The sequence below is a fragment of the Dermacentor silvarum genome, chromosome 1 (assembly GCF_013339745.2).
Source record: "Dermacentor silvarum isolate Dsil-2018 chromosome 1, BIME_Dsil_1.4, whole genome shotgun sequence".
NCBI classification, from domain to species: Eukaryota; Metazoa; Arthropoda; class Arachnida; order Ixodida; family Ixodidae; genus Dermacentor; species Dermacentor silvarum.
Window position 1 is genome coordinate 351,832,414 of NC_051154.1, and position 26,499 is coordinate 351,858,912.

The following is a 26,499-nucleotide window of genomic DNA, read 5'->3' on the forward strand; positions in this document are numbered from 1 at the left end:
AGCTATTGTTTAAGATTCCAGACACGGTAGCACCATTGTCTTGTAGTGGCCGACTGTGACTAATGCAGCTGATGAGGCTTTTTTCTCCCCTGTCTGCATGTCAGGTGCCAACATTCTGTCTCAGGTGACCTCATGGGCACATTTCAGTGCTCGCATTGATGGCCCATAACAGGCCCCCTTGTTCTAACCTGTATATGTATAAGCTTAGATCGTTGTTTGTAGTGGGGTCATTGAAGCGAAAGATCTAGTGCAGTCACATTCATAGCAGTGTGGTGTTCTATTGAACACTTCCAGGTGCCATGCCTACTGTGGAAGTTCCAACCGCCTTTGGAGCATGATTCAAAGATTGAAACGCGCTGTTATGGTCGCTTTCTTGTTTGGAAGACAATATGCACTTTTTTTTAAAAAGAACCTATTATAGGTTCTAGGCGTGGTCAATGTGCAACCCGACGTGCTGCAGAGGGGCCGTGGGGCAGATTTACTGCGTTAGCAGTAGTGTCTTTTGCAATCTAAGGTAGATTTGAATGAAAGAAAATATTTAAATTATTCAGTTACTATATTCACTTACTTCAATGAAAGGAAATAAAACAAAATAAAGATTGGTAGCAGAGACATGGGCTTCATTAGCTCTATCATTGTTGTGAACACTCTGAGCGAGCCACCGATTAGCATAAAGTGCTGCCGAGGGATTGCTGAAAGGTAATGCTGTCTAGACAGAGAAAGGTTATTTTATCAGCTTGCTATGTGATGGCCATGGTTGCCATGTGCTTTCTTTTTGTTTGTGTGAAGGTGTGTGGCTCCTATCGACTCTGCAACCATGTAACCAATTTGGCAGAGGCAGCTCGCAGATAGAGGGATGATTTAGGCAGTTGCAAAGTGACATAATTTGTGGCATTGTTGAAAGAAAAATTAGGGCATCCGAAAAAGCCTTAACCTTATTAAGCGAAGCGTTCCGAGTTTTTTGGTGTGCACTAGTTTGCATTGGCAGCATTTGGGCTGCTCTATATAACATGCACCATTGCTGTCTCAAGATGAAGGGCCTTGTACCGGCCTGTGTATGGCCCTGTAAAAAACACCAGCTGCTCAGCACCAGTAATATCACGTAAGTGCTCTTAATAGCCGTGCAAAAGTGTGCTGTGTGGCCTCACATGGCCGGGCACATATTGATGACAGCCAGACAGCTTGGTGTTGCATTGCTTTTCTTGTGTGCCGCACGTTGCAGGTCTCTGTCTGAGGCCATGTCCGTGGAAAAGATTGCAGCCATCAAGGCCAAGCGCTTGGCAAAGAAGCGAGCCACCATTAAAGGAGACGATGACCTTGGCCTGGCTGACATGCAGGGCATCCTTGAATACGATGTGGACGTCACACGCGACATCCTCAGTCGTGAGCGCCAGTGGCGCACGCGGGCCACCGTGCTCCAGAGTGCTGCAAAGGTACGGCTTGTCGGGCAGGTTTGCTCAGCCATTCTCCCTACTGCAGGAGGTAGTCAAAATTGGGTCAATGCCTCTGTTCACATTCACTGTGCCGTGGTTGTCGCAGCAAAAGGTGAAGAAAGTGCAACAGAAAGTGGACAGGCAGAACTTCGCTGCGAGGTCAGCTATAGCTGCAAGGTCAACTTCGCTGCGAGGTCAGCTATAGCTCACCGATTTCATTAAGGGCACAATGGTGTTACACACAGCTAGCGGAGTCCATCTGCTGTGTGCAAAAGTTAATTTTGACTACACACCTCCTGATGTTGGATTTCTGTGTATAAACTTAAAATTTTATTTTTTTACAAAGAAAAAGCTTCTTAAGAGGAGTGGTGCGCATGCTGGACACATTTTCACAGCATGCAGGGGTGCAACAGCTATGCCAATTGCACCATTTTGATAAAATTTTGTATTTTTGCGCTGAGCTGCACCAAAACCGTGATCTACGTTTAAATTGCGCCAAAATGCTGACCGGCTGCAAAATTTCTCGGTTACGCTAGATTTAGCGGGAAATAAAGGCCGTGTTGGCAACTTGCAGCTTGACACACCATTACAGTAGTACCAGTAGCGCAGACAAACTGGAGTGGCCAAACGAGACGTTGGCATGTTTGGTGGTGGGCGCCGAAGAATATTTTCGCTGCTGGTTGCAGTGCGGCGTGTTGTATATGCAGTAAAACCTCGCGGAGACGCGGAGTGCGCGTTGCTTGCAGTAACGAAAGCAGTTCGCCATTGCCGGTTGACTCAACAAGATCCTTGCCGTATCTGTGCACGTGGTCACGAGCGGAGCAGGTACGAATACTCCACGGCAGGGGTTCTCAAGCATGTTCGTTCCGGGGAACCCTGCTAAACTCCATGAAGCGCCAAGGAACCCCCCCCCCCCCCCCCCCGAATTAACCGAATTAAAATGTCCTAATTAAACTAATTTCGAATTATTCAGAGTATCAAGAAAACAATAAATGAATGCTTACTACTTCAACATGCTTTTATTTACTGAATGCATCAGCAAATTTTGTTTCTATTTTGCACAGAAGCAGTGAGGAAGCTGAAATTCTTGTCATCTCATGACTGATTAAGGGGGGGGGGGGACTAGCAGCGGCGAAGGCCTCACAACATCCTTCGCAGCGCAGCCGCGGCGCGCGTCTTATCAGCAGACACGCTTTTCACTACCGCGCGCACATCTGGTTATTTTTTCGCTAGGGAGCTGGTTGCCAACAAATCGTCCGTCCATCGCGATGTAGCCGGTGCTCTTAATCTTTGACATTTTTTCACTGAGTCAAAACGCAACTACTGCTTGCCGGAACCGCTGCTGACGAAAACGCGGCCGTTATCGACGCGATCATGGACGGCGACCTTGCGGTTCAGAAGGCAGGCGGCCGACGCACGCACAGAGTCAAAACGAAACTATCATTTGCTGCAACGAGTATGGACGAATCCGCAGTCGCTATCGACGCAATCATGGATGGCGAATACGCAGTTATGAAGGCACGCAGCCGACGCGCGCACCGAGTCCAAACGAAACTACTTGTTTGCCGCAACCGCTGCGGACGAAACTGTGGTGGCTGTTGACGCGATCACAGATGGCGACTACGCACTTATGGAAGCACGCGGCTAGCTGCCAACGCGGTGTTACGCGCGGCGATTAACGCAACAATAAGGGCTTTGAGGGCACAAATAAGCACAAACCATTCCGGCGTTGCTGCCAGTCACGTATTGCATACGATTGCCGCTGAGGACCGTGGCGATGGGGACTGCGCCGCTTCGTTTTTGGACGCTAGCGCCGTTTTTGCTCTGTCGCGGGATGCATTTGTGGTGCTCCGCGCATTAATGTTTTTTATTCCTCCGACGTATACGTCAGTGCGCACGCTATCGGCACCTACCCTATCTACAAACGGGAGAAATGCGCATGTTGGTAAGTTACGGCCTCCGAGATGCAAGAGCTTAGGCGCGCTGCCCGTTTTTGAAGGTTGAGTGGCTATAAGCTGCTTGCGGATTTATTGCGCAGTTCACGCGCTGCCGTTACGCCCTGTGATGTGCTTTTTGACACTCGGGCATGGGTAATGGAAGTTCTGTGGATCAAGCACACCTCTTGTTTGCCATTTTAGCCAATTAATTGGCGAGCGCGGCACCACCAAAAATTTATCACTGGCTTGCGGAACCCTGAGCAGGGGCCTGCGGAACACCAGGGTTCCATGGAACCCACTTTGAGAACCCATGCTCCACGGGAAACTCGCTTGTACGGTACAGCAAGCGACCCAGCACTGACGGCATGATCTTTGTAGGCGATGCAATGCACAAAACTAGCAAGGGTTCGGTCGCTGCATGTTTCGACTACCGCCGGATCGTCGAGACATATCGTCAGAAAAAAAAAAAACCGAAAGGGAACCACTCGCGAAGAAATGCATGTGTACTTTCCACGTGTTTGGCGGAAAAAGTTGCGTGCAGTGCACTGCTGGGGCGTGATCGAGGTCGTTGTTCGGAGCGTGCGTACGGCGCAGCCTAGGTCAACCGTGCACGGCGAAACTGAACGCGCGCTGCGAACAACGATCTCCGATCGCACCCCTGCCCTCACCTACGCTGCTAATGTGAATTACCGTATATACTTGCGTAATGAACGCACTTTTTTTCCCCCAGAAATCCAATGCAAAGTTGGGGGGGCGCGTTTATTATGCGGGGTAAATTTTATGGCTTATGAGTAAGCGTTGTTTGTGAAACTGCTCCAAATTTGGGATTTAGTGCTCCAAAACAGTGTTTTTTTTCCCCTGTAACCTGCTCCAAATTTGGATTTTCCTGCTCCAAAAGCAAGATTTTCCTGCTCCAAAAATTGCTCCAAATCCTATTTTGGCTGTTGCACCACTGAGCATGCAGCTTGAAGTGTGCCGTCTATATCACTAGAGCCCCATTGATAATGACAGACACAAGAAAAACAGGAAACCATCATAGTAGAATGTCACCTGCTCACGACTGTTTGCACTCGCATAGCTATGACGTACAAGGCACATGTTTTGACAACATGCATTTGGAGGTTCGGAATCGTTGAGTAATTCCTTAGAGAGCGCACGCACACGCAAAAGGCAGGCGTGTTGAGAAACTTCACCTGTCACTGTTTTAGGGCCTCTCTAATGAAGTGCTGCTTACAACAGTCATTTCCTATGTCTCAGTGACTTCATTACATGATGAGATTTTACCGTAGTCTAGCTTGTGTTTCAGGAAACAGGTTGAATTGTTCTGAAGGAGCACATCGTAATTTTGCAGCATGTAGCAATATCTAGCCGACCAAGGTGCTCTTTAATGCACACCTGACATCTACTACTGAAATTGTTGTGGGTCTAGGAACCTTGTACAAACATAGGAACCTTCGGTGAAAAGAGAAATAGGTACAGAAATATGCTAGTTCAGTTAGAAAACAGGGTTCATACACCTCCTTGAAAACCCTTGAATTTAAGAAAGTTTAAAGCGCCCTTATAACTCCTTGAATATGCCATCATTACAATAGTACAGTCAGCTTATAAAAGCGACCTCAAGAAGTGTGTGTCCACCACAGCAACGGCTTAGCTGCAAGAAATTGCAGCTAAGAGAAAGGAGATTTCTCTATTCTTCAATTTATGTGTACAAATAAGGCTTGTTTCACCCTCGAATTTTGGCCTTCCTATAGTGTCCTTGAATGTTGAGTCAAATTTTCTGTATGAACCCTGTGCAAAAGTAAGCGTAAATAAGAAGACACGATGAAAACAGACGTTTTGGTCTCTTGGAAATCTCTTTGAGCTGATTAAATATGCCCATTGCACTGAATATCTCACAACCACACTTTGTGATTGACATGCATACCTTCAAGCAGTAAGGGGGTGGAAAAAAGTGTATTGAGAAAATTGGTGCTTCTTTCTGTATGTGGACCAAGCTTTTGATGTCTCACTTCATCGCCACCAATCACATCCTGCTACTGCAATTTTCGAAATGAATGAACAAAGGCGGTTTCTTTTGTTTGTTCACATGCAGGACATTTTATAATTTTCAACAATTGCAGTTTTTTTGTTTTAATGGTAGATGTTTTTTTTTATTTACTTTTTTAAGTTTAAAAGAAAGCCTGAAGCTTATGTATACATTTAATAGAGGGCTGCTTGCTTCTGTGATTTCTTGTTTTCATGCTCTGCTAATTGTGTCTGGCATTGGGCCCCATATTCACTGTGTACTGTTTTGAGGTATCAGAAGCGCACGTGCACCAAGAAAATTAACTGTGCCTGATGCACAGTGAATGTGCAGAGATGCTGTCTATTGCTGAAAAATTATGTGAAGGAAAATGACTCAACCGAGTTAAGGCAACGCATGCGAATGTGTACCAGAACCTAACGTGCACACCCCACCGAAGAGCACACGGACTTTATAGAGAACCAGAAAACAAATACATAAACGGTGAAACCAACAGAAACTACAAATTAGAATTGTTGAATTCTTGATCAGACACTTTTTTTTTTAAGGCAGAGCTGGCTATGTTTTTTGCCTGATCAGCGATTCTGTCTGTTTCGATCGCATTAAAACTAGTTTCCATAACTTGGTTGATGGTCATTTTCATCTAATGACAAATTCTTCCTGCGGGTGAGGGGCTGCCTGCATAGGTATTGTAATAACCTAATTTAATTTCCTCTGCGTGTTCTCACTTGCTTGGTGAATCCAGTTTGGTGAATCCAGTTTTATTGCAGCAAAGGGCCACTTGAAGTGTGTCACATTCCTTCTGTTGCACATATTAATTGAGGAAGGTGTTCTGCTGCTCAATGGAAGACTATCTATCTGCCAAGTCTCCTGGATTATACAATCCGGGAGGCTCCCAGATTTCGATCATTTCTTCCGGTTGTACGGTTGACAGGAATATCTCCTGCAAATTACTTTTGTGCCCTGTTTCTGTTCTCATCTAGGGCTTTGTCTGGCCACATTGGGAAAAAAAGTTTCAACTCAATCTAATCCAGTTGGAAGTTTATGGCGCATAGCATTGTTTATATATTGTTAAGAAAATAGTAGGGAACCCCTACATAGCGTTATTTCATTAACCACAGTACCACACCGAACCCCACTGCCCCAGTCAGAAAATCTCCCGGATTTGATTTCTCCAAACTTGGCAGGTACGGACTATACAGTTTTGAATCTCACTCCGTCACTGTCTTTACTCCTTTCTCAGGGATCCCGCAAGGATTCTGCAAATGGCTCCTCCTGCGGAGAGCACATGCATCACTGAGTTGAAACATTTTCTCGACTGTTGTAATGTTATAAATTACTGAAAGGGACTGTTTGATAGGGTGGCAGACCCTCCATTTGTTGGTGGTGTTTGTCTCAGCTGGTGTCTCCAAACTATGCGGAGGATAATGACAGGCACAAGCTGGAAGTAGTGGTCATGTTTTAAAGGGGCCCTGAGGGTGGCGAGATTGGTAGATCAATACAAGAATTTCCTGCAAAAATTGTCAGAGGGAAGGGCTTTTCGAATTTTTTAAGCAATGATGTTCTTATGAACACATCAAGGCAACATGTTTCTGTGCACATGCATGATAATGGTGAATTGTGCTAATTATTGTTGAAAATCATCAATTTGCAATGTCACAAAGCTGTTTGCAATGTCACAAATCGGAAGCACAAAGGTTAGGCAAATCTATGTGATAGCCATTGCTGGATGAACTGCCTTAATTGCAGCTCCTGCCGTAGACGCCACAGTTCTAATTAGTAATTTATGTAATACATTTTTTTTGGATCAACATACTCTTTTGGAGCCTTCTGTGCATTTGTTTAAAGAAAGAAAAGAAAAAGCCCATTTGTGTAGAAAATAGACGCACGTCTTCCCCCCCCCCCCCCTTTTGAATTTTGGGCTCAAATGATGGCTCTGATGAAGCCAATGTTGTGTCATCGATATCACAATGTTAGTATTGCATATTCTTTTTTTTTGTGTGTGTGTGTGTGCAAGAACGTTCTGGAAATGTTGAGTTTCTGTTTATTTGTGGATGCAATGAAAACTCTTTTCCCTCTCCCTTTATATGAATAAATTTAATATTGGTGGCCAGTTGCCAACATCTGTGCTATCATGGAGCGGTAGCGCAGGAATATGTGTGGATAAGCCACACTGAACATTCCAGCTCGGGATGCTTGGTACTCTCGGTGAAAGGGGTCTACTATATGGTATTCTAGGAATGTAAGCAACTAATCTGGTGTAACTTAACATTTCTTGAGTGTCTCTCTAAACTGGCCCTGATTTTCACTGACCCACACGTTGGCTCATTGCTAAAAAGGAAAATGGTTGCAGACCTTTGTGCTGACGTGTGTTTTATTTTCATCGTGAATGATTTGTAACCATTTAAGTGTAACACTTCGTGAAGGGCCAACCTTGTGTACTGTTTAATACGTGGTTGTCTGTGCCATAAAGGCATTGGGTTTCTTGAAGCTTTGCTAGAGTAGGTGGGCTGATCCAATGCCATAAAGTTTAGCAACCCTCATTCTTGGGTTCTGTTTGTGCAGGTATTCTATGGATCGACATCGGACAATTGTTTTGTGTACTACCTATGTGGCGCCACCTATTAGTAGGTATAGAACACAGAACATAGCCTTAAACCTATGTTGTGTAAATCCACACAGTTCAATTTAAATTGACTCTCATATTTTATGACCATGCTGTATTTTGGCAGTGGAACTCCCATAAGAGTGCCCTTTCTTCTCTGTGCAGAATTTTGCCAAGTCCATCTTCCCGATCCTCCAGTCAATCAAGATGCGGGAGGAAGGTGTCACCACCAAGCAGGCGCAACCTGAACCCGTTCAACCACCCAGGGTAAGCATCTCGCTGAAAGATAATGTGTATGGCATTGCAGCCCAAGTCATCATTGATGCTCCAATGCAACGTTTCTTATGGTACATTTGGCTGGTTCCTACTGTGCTCTGGCTGGGATTGCAAGGATGCATAGCCTGCTGTTAATTGGAGCCAGAGAAAGCATGTCAGGCAGCTGTTAATCTTGCTGTTGTGCGGGTGTTTATAGGCGCTAGTGCGAGGAAACTGCCATATCGTGGCATCCAGCGTCCGAAAAATGGCGGTCAGCGAGGTGACATGCCGCATGGTTTAATGATTACTGTTCAAACCTGTTTATCTATCATTATTTAATTTCAATGTTTTCATTATTTTTGTGATCGCCTTTGGATTAGAGAATGGTATACAGTAGCCAACGGATTTTTCAGACTCCAAAAATTTGGACTTGTTGGATATTCCGGACTTCACAGATGTACCGTCAGGATTCCCATAGAGCTCGTGCATTTTTGCTACCGATTTTTCGGACGAATCTAGGTGCCAATGTTCGATTTTCCGGACTAAATCACTCGCTCCGAGCCACGCTACCCGATCTTGGGGGCTGCCATGTTGGATTTTACGCTGGCTTGGCTTCCAGTGCCCCCCTGTATAGCCTTCAAGATTGGTAAATGCACGCTATCCTCCCGTCTCCGAGGCCATGCCCACTCTTCCTTCGACAAAACGTTCCAAAAAGCGGCACTTGCTTTTTTTTTTTTTTTTCGGTCAGCTCAGCACTATCGTCATTATCACTTAAGCGGAATTTGTTATGTTTATGTTGTTTATGTTTCGGTTGCGCCGTATCCTGTGTGCGGGTGAAAGCTTGCCTCGCGCACGCGAGAGAGGAAGGCGGCCGGAAGCGCGCGGACTTTGTTCGCTCGCGGGGCACGGGGAGAAGGCGACGGAGTCGGTGGGGAGTTGCGTTCAGCTCTTGCGGCTGCTCCCGCGCAGGCACCATATCTTGAAAGCGATCTGCTATGTGGCCGAAGTATGCGCCCGCGGGGGACTCATCTTCAAAGCGATCTGCGATGGGTACAAAGGGCGTGCGCCAAGTGCCAGTAGCTTCCTATGCGCGGTGTTTTTTATTTATTTATTTATTTATTTTTGTTCTCGACGTTAGCGTTGAAGCGAGAGAATAGACAGCGCGAAGGTCAATTTGCCCGCGGTCATCGAGCGAGATGTGTTCATGTAACCTGTGCGCGCGTGACACCGTGCTTATTTAGTTAGTAAGCGCATATTTACAACTTTATATGGCCGATAAAGCTAACATCCTTACCTCGTATTGCTGTCTATTAATTTGCTATTGCAATCGATGCTCCGCTTTTTGGGTGAAACTGCGACATTTTTCTTAAGCCGCTCACAGCCTCATAATTTTTTTCTCTTGGGGGGGGGGGGGGGGGAGTTTTTCAGACTGTGCGGTTTTTCGGACTGTGTGGTTTTTCGGACTGCTGGATTTTTCTGACTATTTTTCAGTCCCCGCAAAGTCCGGAAAATCGGTCGGCTACTGTATACGCAGTTCCACCATTTCAGAACATCATAATCATCATCAGCCTATATTTATGTCTGATGCAGGACATACCGTGCCCCTAATTTTGGATAGAATGGACTTTGGATATAACGGACCTCTTTTGCTGCATTATTACAGTCCGTTGTAACGATTGTCGACTGTATAAAGAAGTAAAGTGCTGATCTTTAACTGTATATCGAGTACAGTATAGACCACTTATAACGTAACCGCTTATAGTGCAGAACCGGATATAGTACTGTCTTTTCAGACTCCCGTTAATTTTCCCATAGAACTGCATGTATACGCATAACGCTTTCAGCGCAGCCGCGTGAGACGAAATACCGGTTATAATGCGGCTTCTGCGGGAAAATCTCGCCGGCAAGGGCGGCAGCTAGTGCGCGCTTCTCAACAAGGTGCGCCCACCGATGGGAGAGATCAACGAGGGCGATGCGGAGGAGGTGCATGAGATGCGGAGCAAACAAACGGAAAAAAATGCGCGCGTAGGTTGTCTAGGCGACGGAGAAACCTTTTGCTCGGCTGCTTATCAGCGGCGTTTTGCACTGAACGCTGCTTCAGTTTCTGTGCACCCGTCGCGATGCGTGTCGTGAAGTGCAGATATAGCACGTGCGACACTGTCAATTTAAGCAGTGTTCCGCAAATTTAGTTTGGAGCTACAGTAAAACCTCGTTAATTCGGAAAATCGGTTAATTCGGACTACTTTCGGAGCTCGGTGAGCGAGGAGCGCCGCAAATGTGCGACGCAAAAGAGCAAGAACGGCGCTAGCGTCCAACCGAAACGAAGCGGCGCAGTCCGCATCGCCACAGCCATCAGTTGAAATCGTACGTGAATGACAGCAACGCCGGAACGCTTCGAGCCTATTTGTGTCTTTAAAGCCTGTATTCTTGCGTTTACCGCCGCGTGCTTCCGTAACTGCGTAGTCATACACGAACGCGTCGATAGCGACCGCGGTTTTCTCCGCAGCGGTTGCGGCGAACAGTTTCATTTTTACATGGTGCGCGCGTCGGCCGCATGCATAAAAAACTGCGTTGTCGCCATTGATGATCGCATAGATAGCGACCGCGGTTTCGACTGCAGTTGTTGCAGCGAATGGGAGTTAATTCGTCCAGACTTGGTGCGTGCGTCGGGCGCGTGCCTTCAGCACCGCGAATTTGTCGCCGTACATAATCGTGTCGATAGCGGTCATGGTTTTTTCCGCAGCGGTTGCGGCAAACAGTTGTTTCGTTTTGGCTTGGTGCAAAGCTGTCGAGCTTGAAGAGCACCGGCTACATTGCGATTATGTTTTCGCCAGCTCAATGGCGAAAACGTAATCGCGATGTCCGCGCGATAGTACAAAGCGTGTCTACATGCTTCGTCTACATATGTTCTGCATACGTGCAGGGCTTGAAAATCGTTTTGGTTATAGTGCGGTACCGCTTATAGTGCAGATATTCGCGACTCTGGCGACTTACGTTATAAGCGGTCTACACTGTAGTTATTCTGTCGAAAGCGTCGCAGATAATAAAAGCAGCACTGCAAAATGCACGGAATGAGAATTTTATGACCGTACTACTTACATAGCTACATCAGCACTGCCTGATAAGTATGAAATGGAGTATAGATGGTGCCTCATCCCAAAAAGGATAATTTTTTTCAAACTGCCCAGTCATCGCTGCACTTGACCACTTTGGTGGTATGGTGGTGACCCTCAAAGGCTCGCCTGGGAATTTGGTTTTAACGGTCATTCAATATGTTATGCGTTTCCTTTTGTCTCTATCCTTGGCCGAGGTCAATGTTGACCTGATAGTTAGGCGAAGATATTCCACTTCCGTATTGAGTACAGTCGAACCTGGATATATCGAATCTGAAGGGGATCACAAAAAAAGCTTCGTATATAGGTAATTCGATATATAAAATAAAACTTATACAAAAATCTTCAAGGGTATTTTACTGCTGTTCATTATACACTAATTCGTTATATGTGAGTTCGATATACAGTGGAATCGCGATAGTACGAATCTCACAGGGTCACGAAAAATATTTGTATTAGCCGAAATTCGTATCAACAAAACACAATTAAAACTAGCTAAATTAAAGAGTCAGGGGTGAACTCGCTCAGACACACGCACGTAAAAAGCATTTACAGTATAGACCACTTATAATGTAACCGTTTATAGTGCAGAAATGGCTACAACGCGGCCTTTTCCGACTCTCGTTTACCCTCTCATAGAACTCCATGTATATGCATACCGCTTACAGTGCAGCCGCATGAGACGAAATACCGGTTATAATGCGGCTTCCGCGGGAAAATCTTGCCGACAAGGGCGGTAGCGAGCACGCTTATCAACGAGGTGCGCCCACCGGTGGGAAAGATCACCGAGGGTGATGCAGAGGAGGAGCATGAGACGTGGAGCTTGAGTCCAAGGTCAAAAAATAGTCGCCGTGCGCTGTATGTGCGAGTGAAAGTGTGCGGGGGACGCGTCTTCACGGAGAGCGAATGCACAGCGAAGAGCAAACGCGACTTCCGTCGCGTGAAAGGCCGTGCAGTATGGGAGGGAGGGAGGGGGCGCGACGCTGTGCTGCGGCACCAAATGGGTATCTTGAAACCGGGCGCAAGGGGAACTGGCGACGCAATCTCCCACGCGAAAGGAGGAAAGCGGGAAGGCAGCGCGGGAGGGTGGGGGGGGGGGTTGGCTCCCACTCTGCCAACAAATGCGTTGTTGTACTTTGCGCCTGTGCCGGCTGTCGGTGTTGTCACACGCACCGTATCTTGAAAGCTATCTCCACACGGCTCTGACCTTTGTATGCGCTGTGCTTACGCCACTTAGTTTCCGTTGAAGCGATAGACCGCACGAACCTTCGCTCGCTGCGGCGGCCACGCTTCCCCACGCTTGCGTGGGGAAAAGCACAAAAGGAAAAGCAACAAAAGCGCCACCGCTTCAAACTCTTTGCGCCCAGTTGCGGCCTCCGCGCTCTCCAGTGCCGCGTCCGCGCCTCCGCACCCAAAGAGAAAGGGAGAAAGTGCGTGACTGCACGCTGTTCTCTTTCGTGGCCGTCGGTGGGGCGGCGTTTATTTGTATCAACCGACACGGGTTGAAAATCGATTTTTAACAGCCGTTCTCTAGCACGTTGCAAAGTACAGTAAAACCTCGATAATTCGAACTCGGTTAATTCGAAATTTCGGTTAATTCGAAGAACTTGAGCAGTCCCGTCATTTTCAATGCAAATTCTACCGGATAACTTGAATGGCCCGCCCGGCTCTATTTGGATAATTCGAAGTTTCCGGCTGGTAGCAACGTGCGGCGGTTAGGTTAGGGCGCTCCGTACAGTCGGCAACCGATTTTCCGAGCTCGTGGGGACTGAAAAATAGTCTGAAAAACTCGTTCGGCCGAAAAAAAATTATAAGTGCGGCTTAACAAGATCTCTAATAATGCCCTGCCTTGTACTACACGTGGAGGGGATTAACTTGCTTGGATTTGCGCAGCAGTGATGTCGTCTCTGTATATAGTCGACATGTACGTCACCGCATTGGCGATCTCCGCTAACGGAGTTCGTCATGGAGATCGAAGAAACGAGAAGGCGCAGGAGGTAGCGCTGATCACTGAGACATGGGTCTCCGAGACAACTGCTCAATGTACACGCCACATTCAAAATAGCAACAGAAACATTAGAAAAAAAAAAAAACTCACTGAATTAACAAGCGTGGTGTCAGCGCGCACGAGCGTGGCCGCCGCAGCGAGCGAAGATTCGTGCGGTCTATCACTTCAATGGAAACTGAGCGGCGAAAGCACAGTGCATACAAAGGTCAAAGCCGTCTGGAGATCGCTTTCAAGAAACGGTGCGCGCGAGAACCCGCTCCGGCGCTAAGTACACAATTAGAAGAGTAGAAGTCGCCCCCACCTCCCTCCCTGCCATACCACCACGGCCTTTCGCGCGACGGAAGAAGTCGCGTTTGCGCTCCGCCATGCGTTCGCTCTCCATGAAAGCGCGCGTCCCCCACGCGCTGTCACTCGCAGATACAGCGCGCGTGATGATTTTGTCACCCTTGGAGTTTATATGGAACCTCACGGCGGCGACAGTGACGCCGACGCAGATATCCGCTTGAAGTGTCCATATAATTTCTATCGCAATAAAAAAAGCATCCTACAATAAATGGTTACGATAGTGCTGAGCGCATATATTAGAAAGAAAAAAGAAAAAGTGCAGTACTCTCGAGCGTTTTGTCAGCCAAGGAAGAGCGGGCATGATCTCCGAGACTGGAGGATGGCACGAGCTCTCTATTGATAGCGCGAGTTCCAATCTTGGAGGCTATACAGCAAGCCGCTGGAATCCAATCCAGTGCAAAATCCAACATGGCGGCCTCCAAGATTGGGTAGTGTGGCTCAGAAAGAGAGATTTAGACCGGAAAATCGAACTTTGGGATCTCAATTCGTCCGAAAAATGGGGTGCAAAAATGCATGAACTCAATGGGAACCCTGGCGGTGCATTTTTGAAGTTGGGAATATTCAGCAAGTCCAAATGTTTGGAGGCAAGCACCCCCACACCCGCTTTCGCGGCAGTTATCGATTCCGTGAACATCGTCCGCAACTTTGCTGAGTGAAGTGCGGGTGATATTTGTACTTTACGTGTTGTGAGCCAGCTTGAGAGCATGGCACTAGGGACGGCGAACTGCCGCGCCAAGTAATCCCGCATCAGTGAATACTCCGAGTAATCTTTCTCGGACATGGAAAATAAAGGTGATTTCTTTTTGTGGCAAGTTCTTGCTTGTTTTCTTTTTTTTATTCATTTCGTTTAATTCGAAAATCCACTTAATTAGAATAATTTTCATTCTTCAGCGACCTTTTAATTATCGAGGTTGTACCGTAATGGGGCTCGGTTGGGACCACAGAAAAATTCGTATCATCCGGAAATTCGTATTAGCCGTAATTGTATCATCGAGATTCCACTGTATACGGGTTCGACTGTACGAGCAGGAGAAGACGATGGCCAAGCCATTTGGTTTTAAAAGGAGTGGAGATGTGGCTGTAGGGTCTGTATGCTAGTGCGTGCGTACATTCTTTCAGGGCAGTGAAAATGAGCGTTTATTTTGTTCTTTTGTCCATGCAGGCTACCCCAGTGCGTGCAGCGCCACAGCCAGCCGTTTACAACAGATACGATCAGGAACGCTTCAGGGGCAAAGAAGGTGGGTGGCCCGCCAATGCTTGAATGTGGCCTTTTTTTTTTTCATTGTCTTGTTGGAATATAATGTGAAGGGTAGCTACATCTTATAAGAGGCAGATTTCTCTGTCTGTCTTGTTTAGTTCCACTGGTAGGCATTGCCAACACGTGAAATAGCAGACAAGGAAGCACATCTGAAATTGTAGTCTCTGGAGCAACCATGACAGCTGTAGCCACTCTTAGCCATCTTCTAGTTATAATTAGGGGTGTGCGAATTCCGAATATCACCAAATCGAATAGTGAATGTTTGAATAATTCGATTCGAAAATCGAATATCTACTGTTCAATTTTTCGAATATTCGGTATACATATTCAATATGGAGACCCGTGCATTGCCACATGTTGCGTGCGCTGTGGGGCCCATGGTGCTCGATGCCGCTCAAACAAGCGTTTCACTTCATTTTTGGTGCAAACGGAGTGCTCAGCGCATCGCGGACGCCCCCCCCCCCCCCCCCCTCTTCGGCTGACGTGGTACAGTAAAATCTCGTTACAACGAACCCCACATTAACAAACTTTTCAGAAATCCCCTGCTGACTTCTCATAGTTTCAATGTAAAAATATTTCAGTACTACGAACTTCAGAATACCAAACTTTTCAGAATAACGATTGTTATTCAGTTTCCGTGTCATGTTAACGTCTCAGTACTACGAACTCGTACAGTCGAATCCCCCTACAACGAATGCCGCTACAACGAAATTTCCGCCACAACGAAGATTTTCGGATTCCCCGTCAGCTGCCCATAGAAAGTAATACAAAAAAAGTCCCTTCATAACGAAGGCGTTTTATTCGGTATTTCCGCTTCAACGAACTTTTCGAGTACGAAACTGTGACTGAATTGAAATTGAAACTGCCCAGTAGTCAAATTAGAAGGCCCTTCCAAAGCTGTGACGATCGTATGTCCGCTTGAACGAGGTTTTCGCGAACGAAATCAAATTCAAAGTACCGGTTTAAGCCACTGCAATCCATAGCCACGCGTGATCACCACGCGCCTGCGCGACACTGCAGGGGATCACCACAATCGCTGTCGTTTTCTGTGGTGTGTGTCCGGGTGAAATGCCTACGCCAACGAAGAAGCGTAAACTTCTCTCTCTCTCGAGAAGGCACATACGATCGCCGAGGTAGAAAGCAAAAGGAAAAATCTCGCAGTTTCGCCCGCAAGGCGAAGCATTGGTTGTGATAGCAAATTAGTAGACAGCTATACGAACTAAAGATAGTAGTTTTCTTGTAAACATTCGCTAACTAAAATTACCGGGCATGGTGTCACACGCACACAGATAAACATGAACAGATCTCGCTCGATGACCGCGGAAACTCCGTGTCAACACGCTGGAGTGAGACGCGGCAATAACAGCGACCTCCGTGCCGTCACTCGCTTCACCGCGAACTCAACGTCGAAAGCACAGCACACACGACTCTACTGGCACTAGTTGCACTTTGCCCCCATCGCAGATCGCTTTGAAGATGAGCCACGCGCGGGCGCTCACTTTGTGCACGTCGCAAATTGCTTTCAAGATAGCGGCCGCGCCGCAGCTGCTGTTGTCAACAGGATGCTAACGTCTCGTCGTTTGGGAAAATGACTATCCGCTAGACACACCGACTCCGGCGACTGCTTTGAAAGCAATGGTTCATTTTCGCCTCATCAGAAAAGTTATCCGTACCCACGACAATGCGATGGCTCTTTTAACGGACTCAGACTCGCGTAACTACGCCTTTGCTTGCCGGGAAGCGTAAGAAATCCAGGCTGACCGACTTCGGGAAATAAAACTTCCGATAAGCGCAAGCTTGCCAAGCTTGCCGACTTTGTCATAAATATGCAGTGAAATTGCGATAATTCAAACCGCTTCATTGCGAAGGTGCGTGTGCCGCAAAATGAGTGTTTCGCGACCAGCCGGGCACGCGCGTTGGATTAGGCATCAGCCGCAATGTACGAAAAATGCTGTAACAGCGGCGCAAAATGCATTCTCTCGTGAAGTTGACACTTTATCGACTGCCTTCGGTACCTCTCAACCTTTGCCCCCCCACCACCATCGCGAAGATTTCCCTTACGATGGTTTCGGTTTCGTTCGCGGCTTTGCCGTTTGGCATACGTACCGTATTTACTCGATTCTAAGCACCCCCTCGTTTTCGTGATCGCGATGCCCAAAGTGAGGGGGGCTGCTTAGATTCGAAAAATCTCCGTGACGCTCGGCTACGCGCGGCGCGCGGGCGTCACGAGTCCGCGCGGCTCTGCAGTCCGACTGTGCAGCGAGATCGCGCTGCGGACGCTGTGCCACCTCGGGAGTGCGACGGCTCCGGCTACGCGCGGCTCGCGGGCGTCACGAGGCGGCTTGGCTACGCGCTCCTCTTAACAAATAGGCGGGTGCTTAGATTCGCATGCAAACTTTTCCCCCAATTTTATTCGCGAAAATAGAGGGGGGGGGGTGCTTAGTATCGCGAAAATACGGTATATACATACCAATTCGCGTCAACGAAGTTCCGCCAGAACGAAATTTTTCGTGTGTCCCGTGAATTTCGTTGTAGCGGGACTCGACTGTATTCCAAAATCTGGGATTCTTAGATTTACGTGTATCCAGTCATGGCAGCCGAAACAGGAGGCTAGCAGACAAGAAAGTGGACGCAGCGGCGCATGGGTCCGGAAAACCTGAGACGGCGCCTGAGGAGGGGAAAGGAAAAAAGAAAGAAAAAAAAAACATCGACGCTGGCACCCCGCTTTCCGCCCGTCGGAAAGCGGGGCGGCCGTCTCTCGAAAGGCCAATCGCCCACAATAATCACTCCACTAGTTCCGAAAAAGACTCAAAAGCAGCGCGACGATCACTCGAATTGGTGACAGCGGCATGATACAAGGGAAGCGGCTGTCGCCCACTTGCGCATACAGGTTCGATCGCGCATGCCTTTTCCGTACCACCCAACCCTCAGATGACACGCCGGCACACGTTGCAATGGATCCGTCCCTGGTTTAGGACGGTGCCCTTGCACTCTACAGTGGCCCAGTGTGCCCGAAGGCCCCGGGTGGACGGATATTCTGCCAGCGCAGCTCAGTAGAGCAGCGGAACCAGCGGGGCCAGAAGGCGCGCATCGGGTCGGGCATCACCGCAAAATACTTTCACTCTCGACTCGCACTTTTTCGTTCCGAGGCAGGGTAACAGTGGGTGAGCTGGACAGTAAGGCAAGCCGTTCCTTCTGAGAAGGTCCTGAAGTGGCGATTGTCACGCACAGGACCGTTCGAACACTAGCTGAGGCGACGACTCATCAGGTTTTGCAAGCGCATGTTCCGCCCAGACAAGTGTCGCCTAGCAACGGAGGAGCGTCTCTTCCTTCTTTCGCCCTTCTTTCCGCACGCCTCTTTCGCGCTTTCTGCGGCCGTAGTTGCTATGTGCGCGAAGAAATGTAACCTCCGTACTCGCAGGGTTGCCACACGGTCACACTTTGTACTTTCCAGGCCGTGTCATGGATGTCAAGGATTGTGAAAATAAACTTGTTACAAGAAGCATTGTGCTTTGGAGGCGACATGGAGGTTCCTTTTTGTTGGTCGTTTTCTCGGTGTCAGCGTGTTTTGAGCACGCCACTTTTATTTACACGGTGCTTCAGTGGTGTGTGGCACCGGAATCTATGGCAAATAGCAACAGCGCGGGCCGAGAGCCAACAGCGACATCTTCGGGGATAGCTCATATGGTGACAACTTATGAACTGATAGGTTAGTTAGCGGAATGTTTAATTTCTGGGCTTTCACTATAACGGCTTTTCAGAATAACGAACTCTTTGCCGTGGTCCCCTGAAGTTCGTTATATAGAAATTTCACTGTGGCGTACTTTGTAACTGCGAGCACTCCCCGACGTCCGCCTGATGCGGGATCACACACACACACACACGCACGCACGCACGCACGCACGCACGCACGCACACACGCACACACACACACACACACAAACACACAAACACACAAACACACACACACACACACACACAGTGCCCGAATGCTGCGGCAATTTGCACAATGGCGTCTTGTCGGTAGAAGGTTCGTCCAGGTGGAGAGGACTGATCGAAATGATAAAGTGACTAGAACAGAGAGAACAGCAACAATAATAGCGCGTATTTCGTAAAATGCAAAAGCATGTGTGAATGTCTGGCCATTTAGTCGCTGATAGGCACGCGGATCGTGTTGAATATACGGCGATGAACTTCACGCCGCTTCAACAGGCGTCAATTTACCGTATTTACTCGAATCTAGGCCGACTCCGATTCTAAGCCGACCCCCCAAAAGTTCAAAGTCAGAAAAAAAAAAAACTTACCTCGAATGTAGGCCGAACGAAAAAAGCGAGGACAGCATTCGCAAAATGAAACAGCATTTATTAAATTTGAACACGCCGAGCTCATTCTATGTCACCATCGCTGCTAGCCTCGTCGCTATCTTGCTTACTGCTGACATCTTCAAACAGTGCGCTATATTCAGTACCATCCAGCGCATTAGAGATGCTGTATTTTTGGAAGAAGCGCACGTTGCGGCGCACGCAAAAACCATCTCCCGTGGCCCCCTCCAACGACAGACCGATGCCGAAGTTCCGCCCGGCTTGAACGTTTGACGATGCCTCTACGGCTAGCACAACTACCGTATTTACTCGATTCTCACGCTTCCTCGATTGTAACGCGCACCCGTTTTCCGTGAGGAAAAAAAAGTCCTTTACCAGTACCGCGCACCTCATGCTTTCAAACAGAAATACAACTTTCTGTCATTTGGAAAAATAGATTTGCTCCCGATGCACTGAAGTTGCGATGAATAAAAAAAAGTCGCAGTTTCGCCCGAAAGGCGATGCATCGAATGCGATAGCAAATTAGTAGACCGCTATTAACAAGCACGGTGTCACGCGCGCACAAGCAAACATGAACACATCTCGCTCGTTGACCGCGGAAACGAACTGTCAGAACGCTGGAGACGAAGCGCGCCTTCGTGCTAGCATGCCTCTCGCTTCAACGCGGCGAAAACACGGCGCGCGGCGGACTTTACTCGTTGCAGATTGCGTTCAAGATAGGGCCAAGGCGATCGTATCGCCGGAGTGGATCGTCGCAGATTACTTCCTGCTTCGGTCCATTGAAACCGTTCCCCATTGCTTTGCTGGCGAAAATCCTCTCCTCCTGTTTGCGCCAGTCCCGCTCGCAAGTTTCGGATTCTCCGAACGCCCGTGATGCGGCCCGATTTCTGTCCGTCTCCGCACAGATGATCACTTTCCTTTTAAATGCGGCATCATGATGAACTCCGTACTTCATGCTGATAGAGCAGACGCTGAGAACGTGAATACATAATGTAGACTATTGCCTAAGCACGTGTACTGCAGCACACGGAGGAAGCTTCCGCATGCTACGGTAGCTAGGCTCGACGCGCGTGCGAGGCGGGCATTTTGAGATGCCGACGCAGATTTAGGGTCGTGTTGAAAGTGCGCGTTAAATTCGAGTAAATACAGTATTCGTTTAGAAAGCGGCACTATAGTGGCATCGCCCATTTGGTGCCATTACGATAACGCCACACCGCGCGCCGATGCTGCACCATACCGATACTACCGATACGACGCAGGGCAAAATGGTTGCGTCGCTCGTGTACTTCAGTTAACTACTGGCGCGGCTAGTAGCGGCTGCGATACTGACTTTTCTAGATGGCGCTAACTATGCACCATATTTATCAGTTTCAGTTAAAAACTGGCCCGTTTTTTTAAATCCTCGAATCTAAGCCGACCCTAGAGTTTCGTATGTGATTATTTGAAAAAAACTGTCGGCCTAGATTCGAATAAATATGGTAACCTGCACGCTGGATCTTGGGACCGAACACAGCTGATGAGTCACCCGTACAGACATATTGGTGGCAATCATTCCACGTGAACTTCTAGATTTCAGAATCTTTGACAGGTGGAAAATCACGTGCCGAACCTGACAATGAGGCTGCGTGGACGGCACCTGTTCTTTACCGTCGGCACTGCTATGCGCGGAGCGGTGATTGAGTCACGTGATGCACGTTCATTTCTTCTGTCGTGCAGATTGGTCTTACGGTAACCCACCTGCTGGAAAGTTGGGCCAGCCCTTCTGTATTTTGGAGAAAAACAGGAAATCAAAACTTTTTATGCAATAAATAAAGGATTGCTGCGAAACTCGGGTCCACTGAGAACTGTTTTGTGCAAACTGAGAACCTCATTAGCATTCAGAGCAAATGAATGCCACTAATCCACTAGATTCAGGAAAAGAAAAAAAAAAGCTCTTGATTCTACTCAACAGAAATTGTATTGATAAAAAAAAAATATTTTCCAGCCCTCCATATGCTAGAACTGAGCTGTAATCAGTGCTGGCACACTAAGTTGGTGTTCCCTTTAAATAAGAGTAGACAGAACTGTATGTCTCGATTTCTATGTACCTATGTTACCGATAGCTTGCTACATTCTTGTTATGCAATACTAGGAGATTCCCGAGAGTGTGCCGCACTGTATTTTGTTGCCCAAGATTTGTAAGCATTATATTTTGTAAAAAAATTTCTGATATTCGATATTCGATTTGATATTCCGCTTTCTTGATTCGAATCGATGTTCGATTTGAAATATAATGTTTGGTATTCGCACATCCCCCGTTATATTCTTTGCTTTGACCCCTTTATGCGTAAAATTAGAATGCGTGACCTTAAATTTACAAGAAAAAGGAAAAAGAGCAAATGTGGCATTTTGTGAGAAAGATGCTGACGTTTCACTTCCCCCTTTAAAGTGTCCACAATTTCCTTGTTCACACAGTGGGATGGGATGAGGGTAATAGTTCTACAGACAACGGTAAATTGGAGCAAGTTTATTTTCTGTTTAGGTGGTCAATTTTGCACTTTTATGTGGGAAGCTATCAAGGCTTCTCGTATAAGAGTGCAAAAAAAATAATGAAAGACTGTTTTTGCTTTGTGAAGTATACTGAAGGAGCAGTGTTTTGGGCATACATGCATAGCTGTGTATCGGATTTATTTCCGCTTGCTCCAGAATTTGTCATGTTCCCACTTTGTCGTGGACTGCAGTTGCACGATTGGCATGTGGCAAAGAGGGCTGTCACATTGGCAACATATATTTATGCATACTTGGCTAGAGAATTTACTATATACCATCTACAGAGCCAACTTTGCACTGCAACAGATGCCGAAACTTAAGCTGCTGCCAAACATGAAACCAATTCAACGTGCATGCCATTAACGTGCCATGGAGAAGTAGATGCCACATATAGGTTGCTCACACATATAATAGCCCCCCCCCCTCCTGAGATTGGTATGGTAATTTTTGACAAAAGACAAAAATACGAAGTTTAGGCGTACGGGGCAATGTATGGTAGATGCTTCGCAGTTTTTGTGTGTGTCAAATAAAACTGGGGCTGCATTCATGAAACCTCTCTTGCAGAAGAGCAGGCCAATTTTTGGGTGCCAGCCACTAATGGTAGTGATTGGCGTGATACAGCATGGTGAAGACCTATTGCAGGTGGCACTTACATAAGATAGTTTTTGCGAATACAGGCTCTGTTTTACAAATGGGAGGAAAATTTTCAGTGGGCACTAAAAGCTTGGAAATTGGCCTGATAGATAGTTCAGCACAAGCACTGCGCAAGCCCCACCACTGAGGTTTATGGCCCTTAAAGAACCCCAGCTATTAGAATTTATCCGAAGCTTTCTCTTTGTTCTACAGTGTATGTCATAGCTCAGTTCCAGCTTTGGTACATAAACACCATCACTGAATCCACCATCCTCATCCTGCATTTCTCATACTTGTCTATGCGTGTGTGTGCATGCTGCAGAAACGGAGGGCTTCAAGATCGACACAATGGGCACATACCACGGCATGAACCTCAAGTCGGTGACTGAGGGCAGCCAGCCCAAGCGGCCCGTCCCTGCGGCCACCCCGACACCCGCGGCCCCTGCTGCCGCCCCCGCCACCACAGCGGCACCTGTGCCTCGGCCAGTGCCCAAGAGAGGTAAGCAAAGTGTTCTCGGAGCATTTTGTGTACGAAGGAACAGATGTGAACATAGAAGCATCATGTGAGTCTCACGAAGCAGTCATAAATTGTAGTGTAGAAAACGATGGCAAAAGCCCCGTGCATTGCATTTGTTGGCAGAGGTCTTGGTGCCATATTCACTGCCTTCAAACTAAAGGCAGTGCTAGCATGTGAAGTGGCTGGATGGTGTGTGACCACATAGGTATCATGAAATGTTATGAATGAGAATATTTGCAAGCATGTAGTTTGGTCAGTTTTTCTTTGCTCCATGGCCTCATGGCTCTAGAGGCATGGCTTGAGAAAGCCTGCCATTATGCAAAATTTTTAGGTGTTTCCTTTCTCAGAGAAAACGGCAGTTCATGGCGAGTCAGTGATTGAAAGATTGGTCAAATGGTGCTTTGCAAGAGAAAATGCCAGTGTGATGTTTGAGCCCTATTCTGTGGGGGCAGTGTCATGAACTTGTGCACGGGACTTTTAATGCGCATGTGATTCAGCTGCTGACTTATCATTATTAGGCTGTGCATCTGCACTCCTTGTGAAATGCAACAGAAAGTTTTGACAGTTAATGTCTTGGTACCTTAATCTGCTGTGGGGGATACCAGTGCTACTGGCTGAACCACACTTTGGCAGGTAGATAGAGCCTATTGCAGAGAAGTAAAGACCAGCCCTGCAACGTGACGGTAGGCATTGGGCACTGAAGTTGTATCATGAATAGATGGAGTGTTGGAGATGCTGGTTTTAGAGTCTCTGTCTTGGCTCTGTTTCTGGCCGCGCGTTTGCGAAAAAAAAAAAGTCGTAGCGCTATCAGTGGGCGCCGTTTTACTAGAGTGTACTAGTTTGGGGGAGTGGGTCCATTGCAGGCTCCTCGATGAGGCTTTTTTTTTTTATTGAAAAGTTGGTGTGCCACCGTTGCTTTCTCCCGAACGAGCGGCCCCGCGCGCTGGCCGGACGTTTGTCGCGCAGAAGACCCTATTGCAGCTGCATGGAGCTTTGACAGGCGGATACTCGGTGGCGGCAACCCTGATATTATCCCCCACCGATCTATTGTAAATAAAGTGGAAAAAGAGCGGCGGAAAGAATGCAAACGACGCAACAACGACGGTGCGTCGAGGAGATGACAGCTCAGCCCGTGAGCTTGCCTCAGCCAATGAGCGCTGCCGAAACAGCCGGAGCAAACGTTTATTGGCCGGATATTCAGAATAAGGCGATGGCAGCGCCGCCGCAATTTTAAGCTTTTTTGCTTCACCGTCGGAGCTTGCCAAGGCGACCGCTGGACTCAATGCCCCATTCTAGTACACTCTAGTTTTACTCGCCGGCGGCACAACGTCACTATATGGCCATGACGTCACCACTCCTCGCCTGGGTGGGCAATTTGAATTGCGCTAGAGGTACGTGGACGATTCAGACACAATTTTCTCTTAAAATAAGTCTTTTCTTGGCACGAAACAAGCGTTTCCATGTTTCTGGTGTAGTATTTTAACAGTCCGCATTGAAATAATATTTGCCTTTAGTGTCCCTTTAACAGTTCACTTTTCATTTCATTTAAGCAAAAAGTAGCTAGGTCGTTGCCACATGTGGTCAGCATTGGGATGAGGCAACAAATGCTGCTGCATTTCTAATCATGTTCTCTCTGAATTTGGTTGAGTGGTGCGAAACAAACACATCTTAGTGAACCTCCTGTTGAACTTTGCCTCATTGACCTTGCACAGCCTTGCACAGCCTTGACAGGAGTCTCTAGTGATACAGTGAAACCTCGTCAATACATAGCTGGCAGGATAAGTGATATGGTGAGAACTTGATAATACAGTCAACGTCTGATTTTTTGGACTCCCTAGAGCCTGCAAAATCGTCCGAAATATCGGGCAGTCTGAAACAATGACTGCATGCTGTTTACAGTGTAGACCGCTTATAACGTAAGTCCCCGGAGTCGCGAATATCCGCACTATAAGTGGGTACGTACCGCACTATAACCAAAGCAAAGGCCCGCACATATGCAAAACATGTGCACCGAGCCGCCACGCGTATGCGACAGTCGAGGAGTGCAGCTAGAACGTTTGCATTCAATTTACAGTCGAATCTTGTTAATTCGAACACGCTTAATTCGAACTTCCAGTTTATTCGAACTGACGCTGTGGCCCTGTCAAAGTTGTGTATTCTAATGGACAAAAATGCCCAGTAATTCGAACGCGAAATCATTTGCGACGGTTAATTCGAACATACCACGCACCGACAATGCTCTCGGCAGCGCGCCAAATCACGCGACGGTGGCTTCGACTGGCATTGCTCCGACACCGAAAGCTAAGGAGAGTCCCCTCATGGTCGCGCGCAAACAAAACAAAAAAAAGAGAGAAAAAAAAAGTGGCGGAGATTTCACCTTCTCTCAAATGGCAAGGTCGCCAATTCTGTGTTGTGCCGGAACATGCGTGTACGTGCCGACGTTTCAGCCACGCTACCATAGCCAGGCGTAGAAAATGGCAGTGAACCCTTCTCCTTTATGCTTCCTCTACTTTCTAGTTACATGTTGACCTTGCACGCTGCGGCTGCAGTGCAGAGGGAAGCAGCAGCGCTGTTTCCCTCTGCACTGGCAGTTTCGTTGGCCAGTCCGGCCAACGAAACTGCCCACGCTGGCAAACGCCCGCTTCCCGATAATGGTACAAAACGAAACTTGGGGAGCGGCGGCGCCGGCGCGGCGGCGCGCGCGCACGGTGACAGTCGAAAGTGAGGGAGCTACGAGGGAGTTGAGAGGGAAGGCGAGGGGAGCCACCGAAGCGGCGGAATTGCCGAGGCCAAATCCGCTTCCCTGCTGCCCTCCTCCCTTACCTTCCATGGTCTCCGTGTGCGCCCGTCGCCTGCTCCCTGAAGCTTTGTTTACTGCCGCTATCGGGAAGCGAGTGTTGGCCAGCGTGGGCAGTTTCGTGGCCCTCGCTCGCTATGAGCTTGCGCGCCGCGATATTTCACGACTCGCACCGTTCATGCATCGTGCACCATTCCGGTGCCCGTTTGAGGGGAGCGTTCGCTGTCTGAGCTGACTTCCGTACACCCGGGCAGCCACACTGTAACCAGTATTTCGTCCCCTGAAACTTCACTATAAGCGATACGCGCATACATAGAGTGCCATGGGAAAATTAACGGGACTCTGAGAAGGCTGTATTATATCCGGTCCTCCACTATAAGCGGTTACGTTATAAGTGATGTATACTGTACTGCCACTAAGGGCTCTAATCGCCACAGGCACATTCGAAAAAGCTCTGAAGGCCTGCCATCACTTATGTGGCATATCGATGCTCGTACTGTGACAGGAGATGGCGAGTGCAAGCGTGTGTAATTAAGGAATACATACTGTGTCTCGTTACAATTGCCTCTTCCCACCGTTTGTTATGCATTACCTATATACCGGGTGTGCGAGGTATTTGAGAACACAATGTTGGCTTCAGGCAGAGAATATCTCCAGCAAAAATAGACATATTTTCACCAAACTTTGGGAAATACTTCTCTTACAGTTTATTTCCACAATTACT

At 47.7% G+C, this 26,499-nt stretch overlaps 1 protein-coding gene across 1 annotated transcript in view; it reads left to right on the top strand.

Annotated features, from left to right (window-relative positions):
* Window positions 1–26,499, top strand: part of LOC119444761 (parafibromin-like) — a 74,723-nt gene that overhangs the window by 15,153 nt on the left and 33,071 nt on the right. The window contains exons 7-10 of the mRNA XM_049662690.1: window positions 1,223–1,433; window positions 8,164–8,265; window positions 14,882–14,957; window positions 22,784–23,025. Coding sequence (XP_049518647.1) covers window positions 1,223–1,433; window positions 8,164–8,265; window positions 14,882–14,957; window positions 22,784–23,025 — 631 coding nt within the window. The remainder of the gene's footprint in view (window positions 1–1,222; window positions 1,434–8,163; window positions 8,266–14,881; window positions 14,958–22,783; window positions 23,026–26,499) is intronic.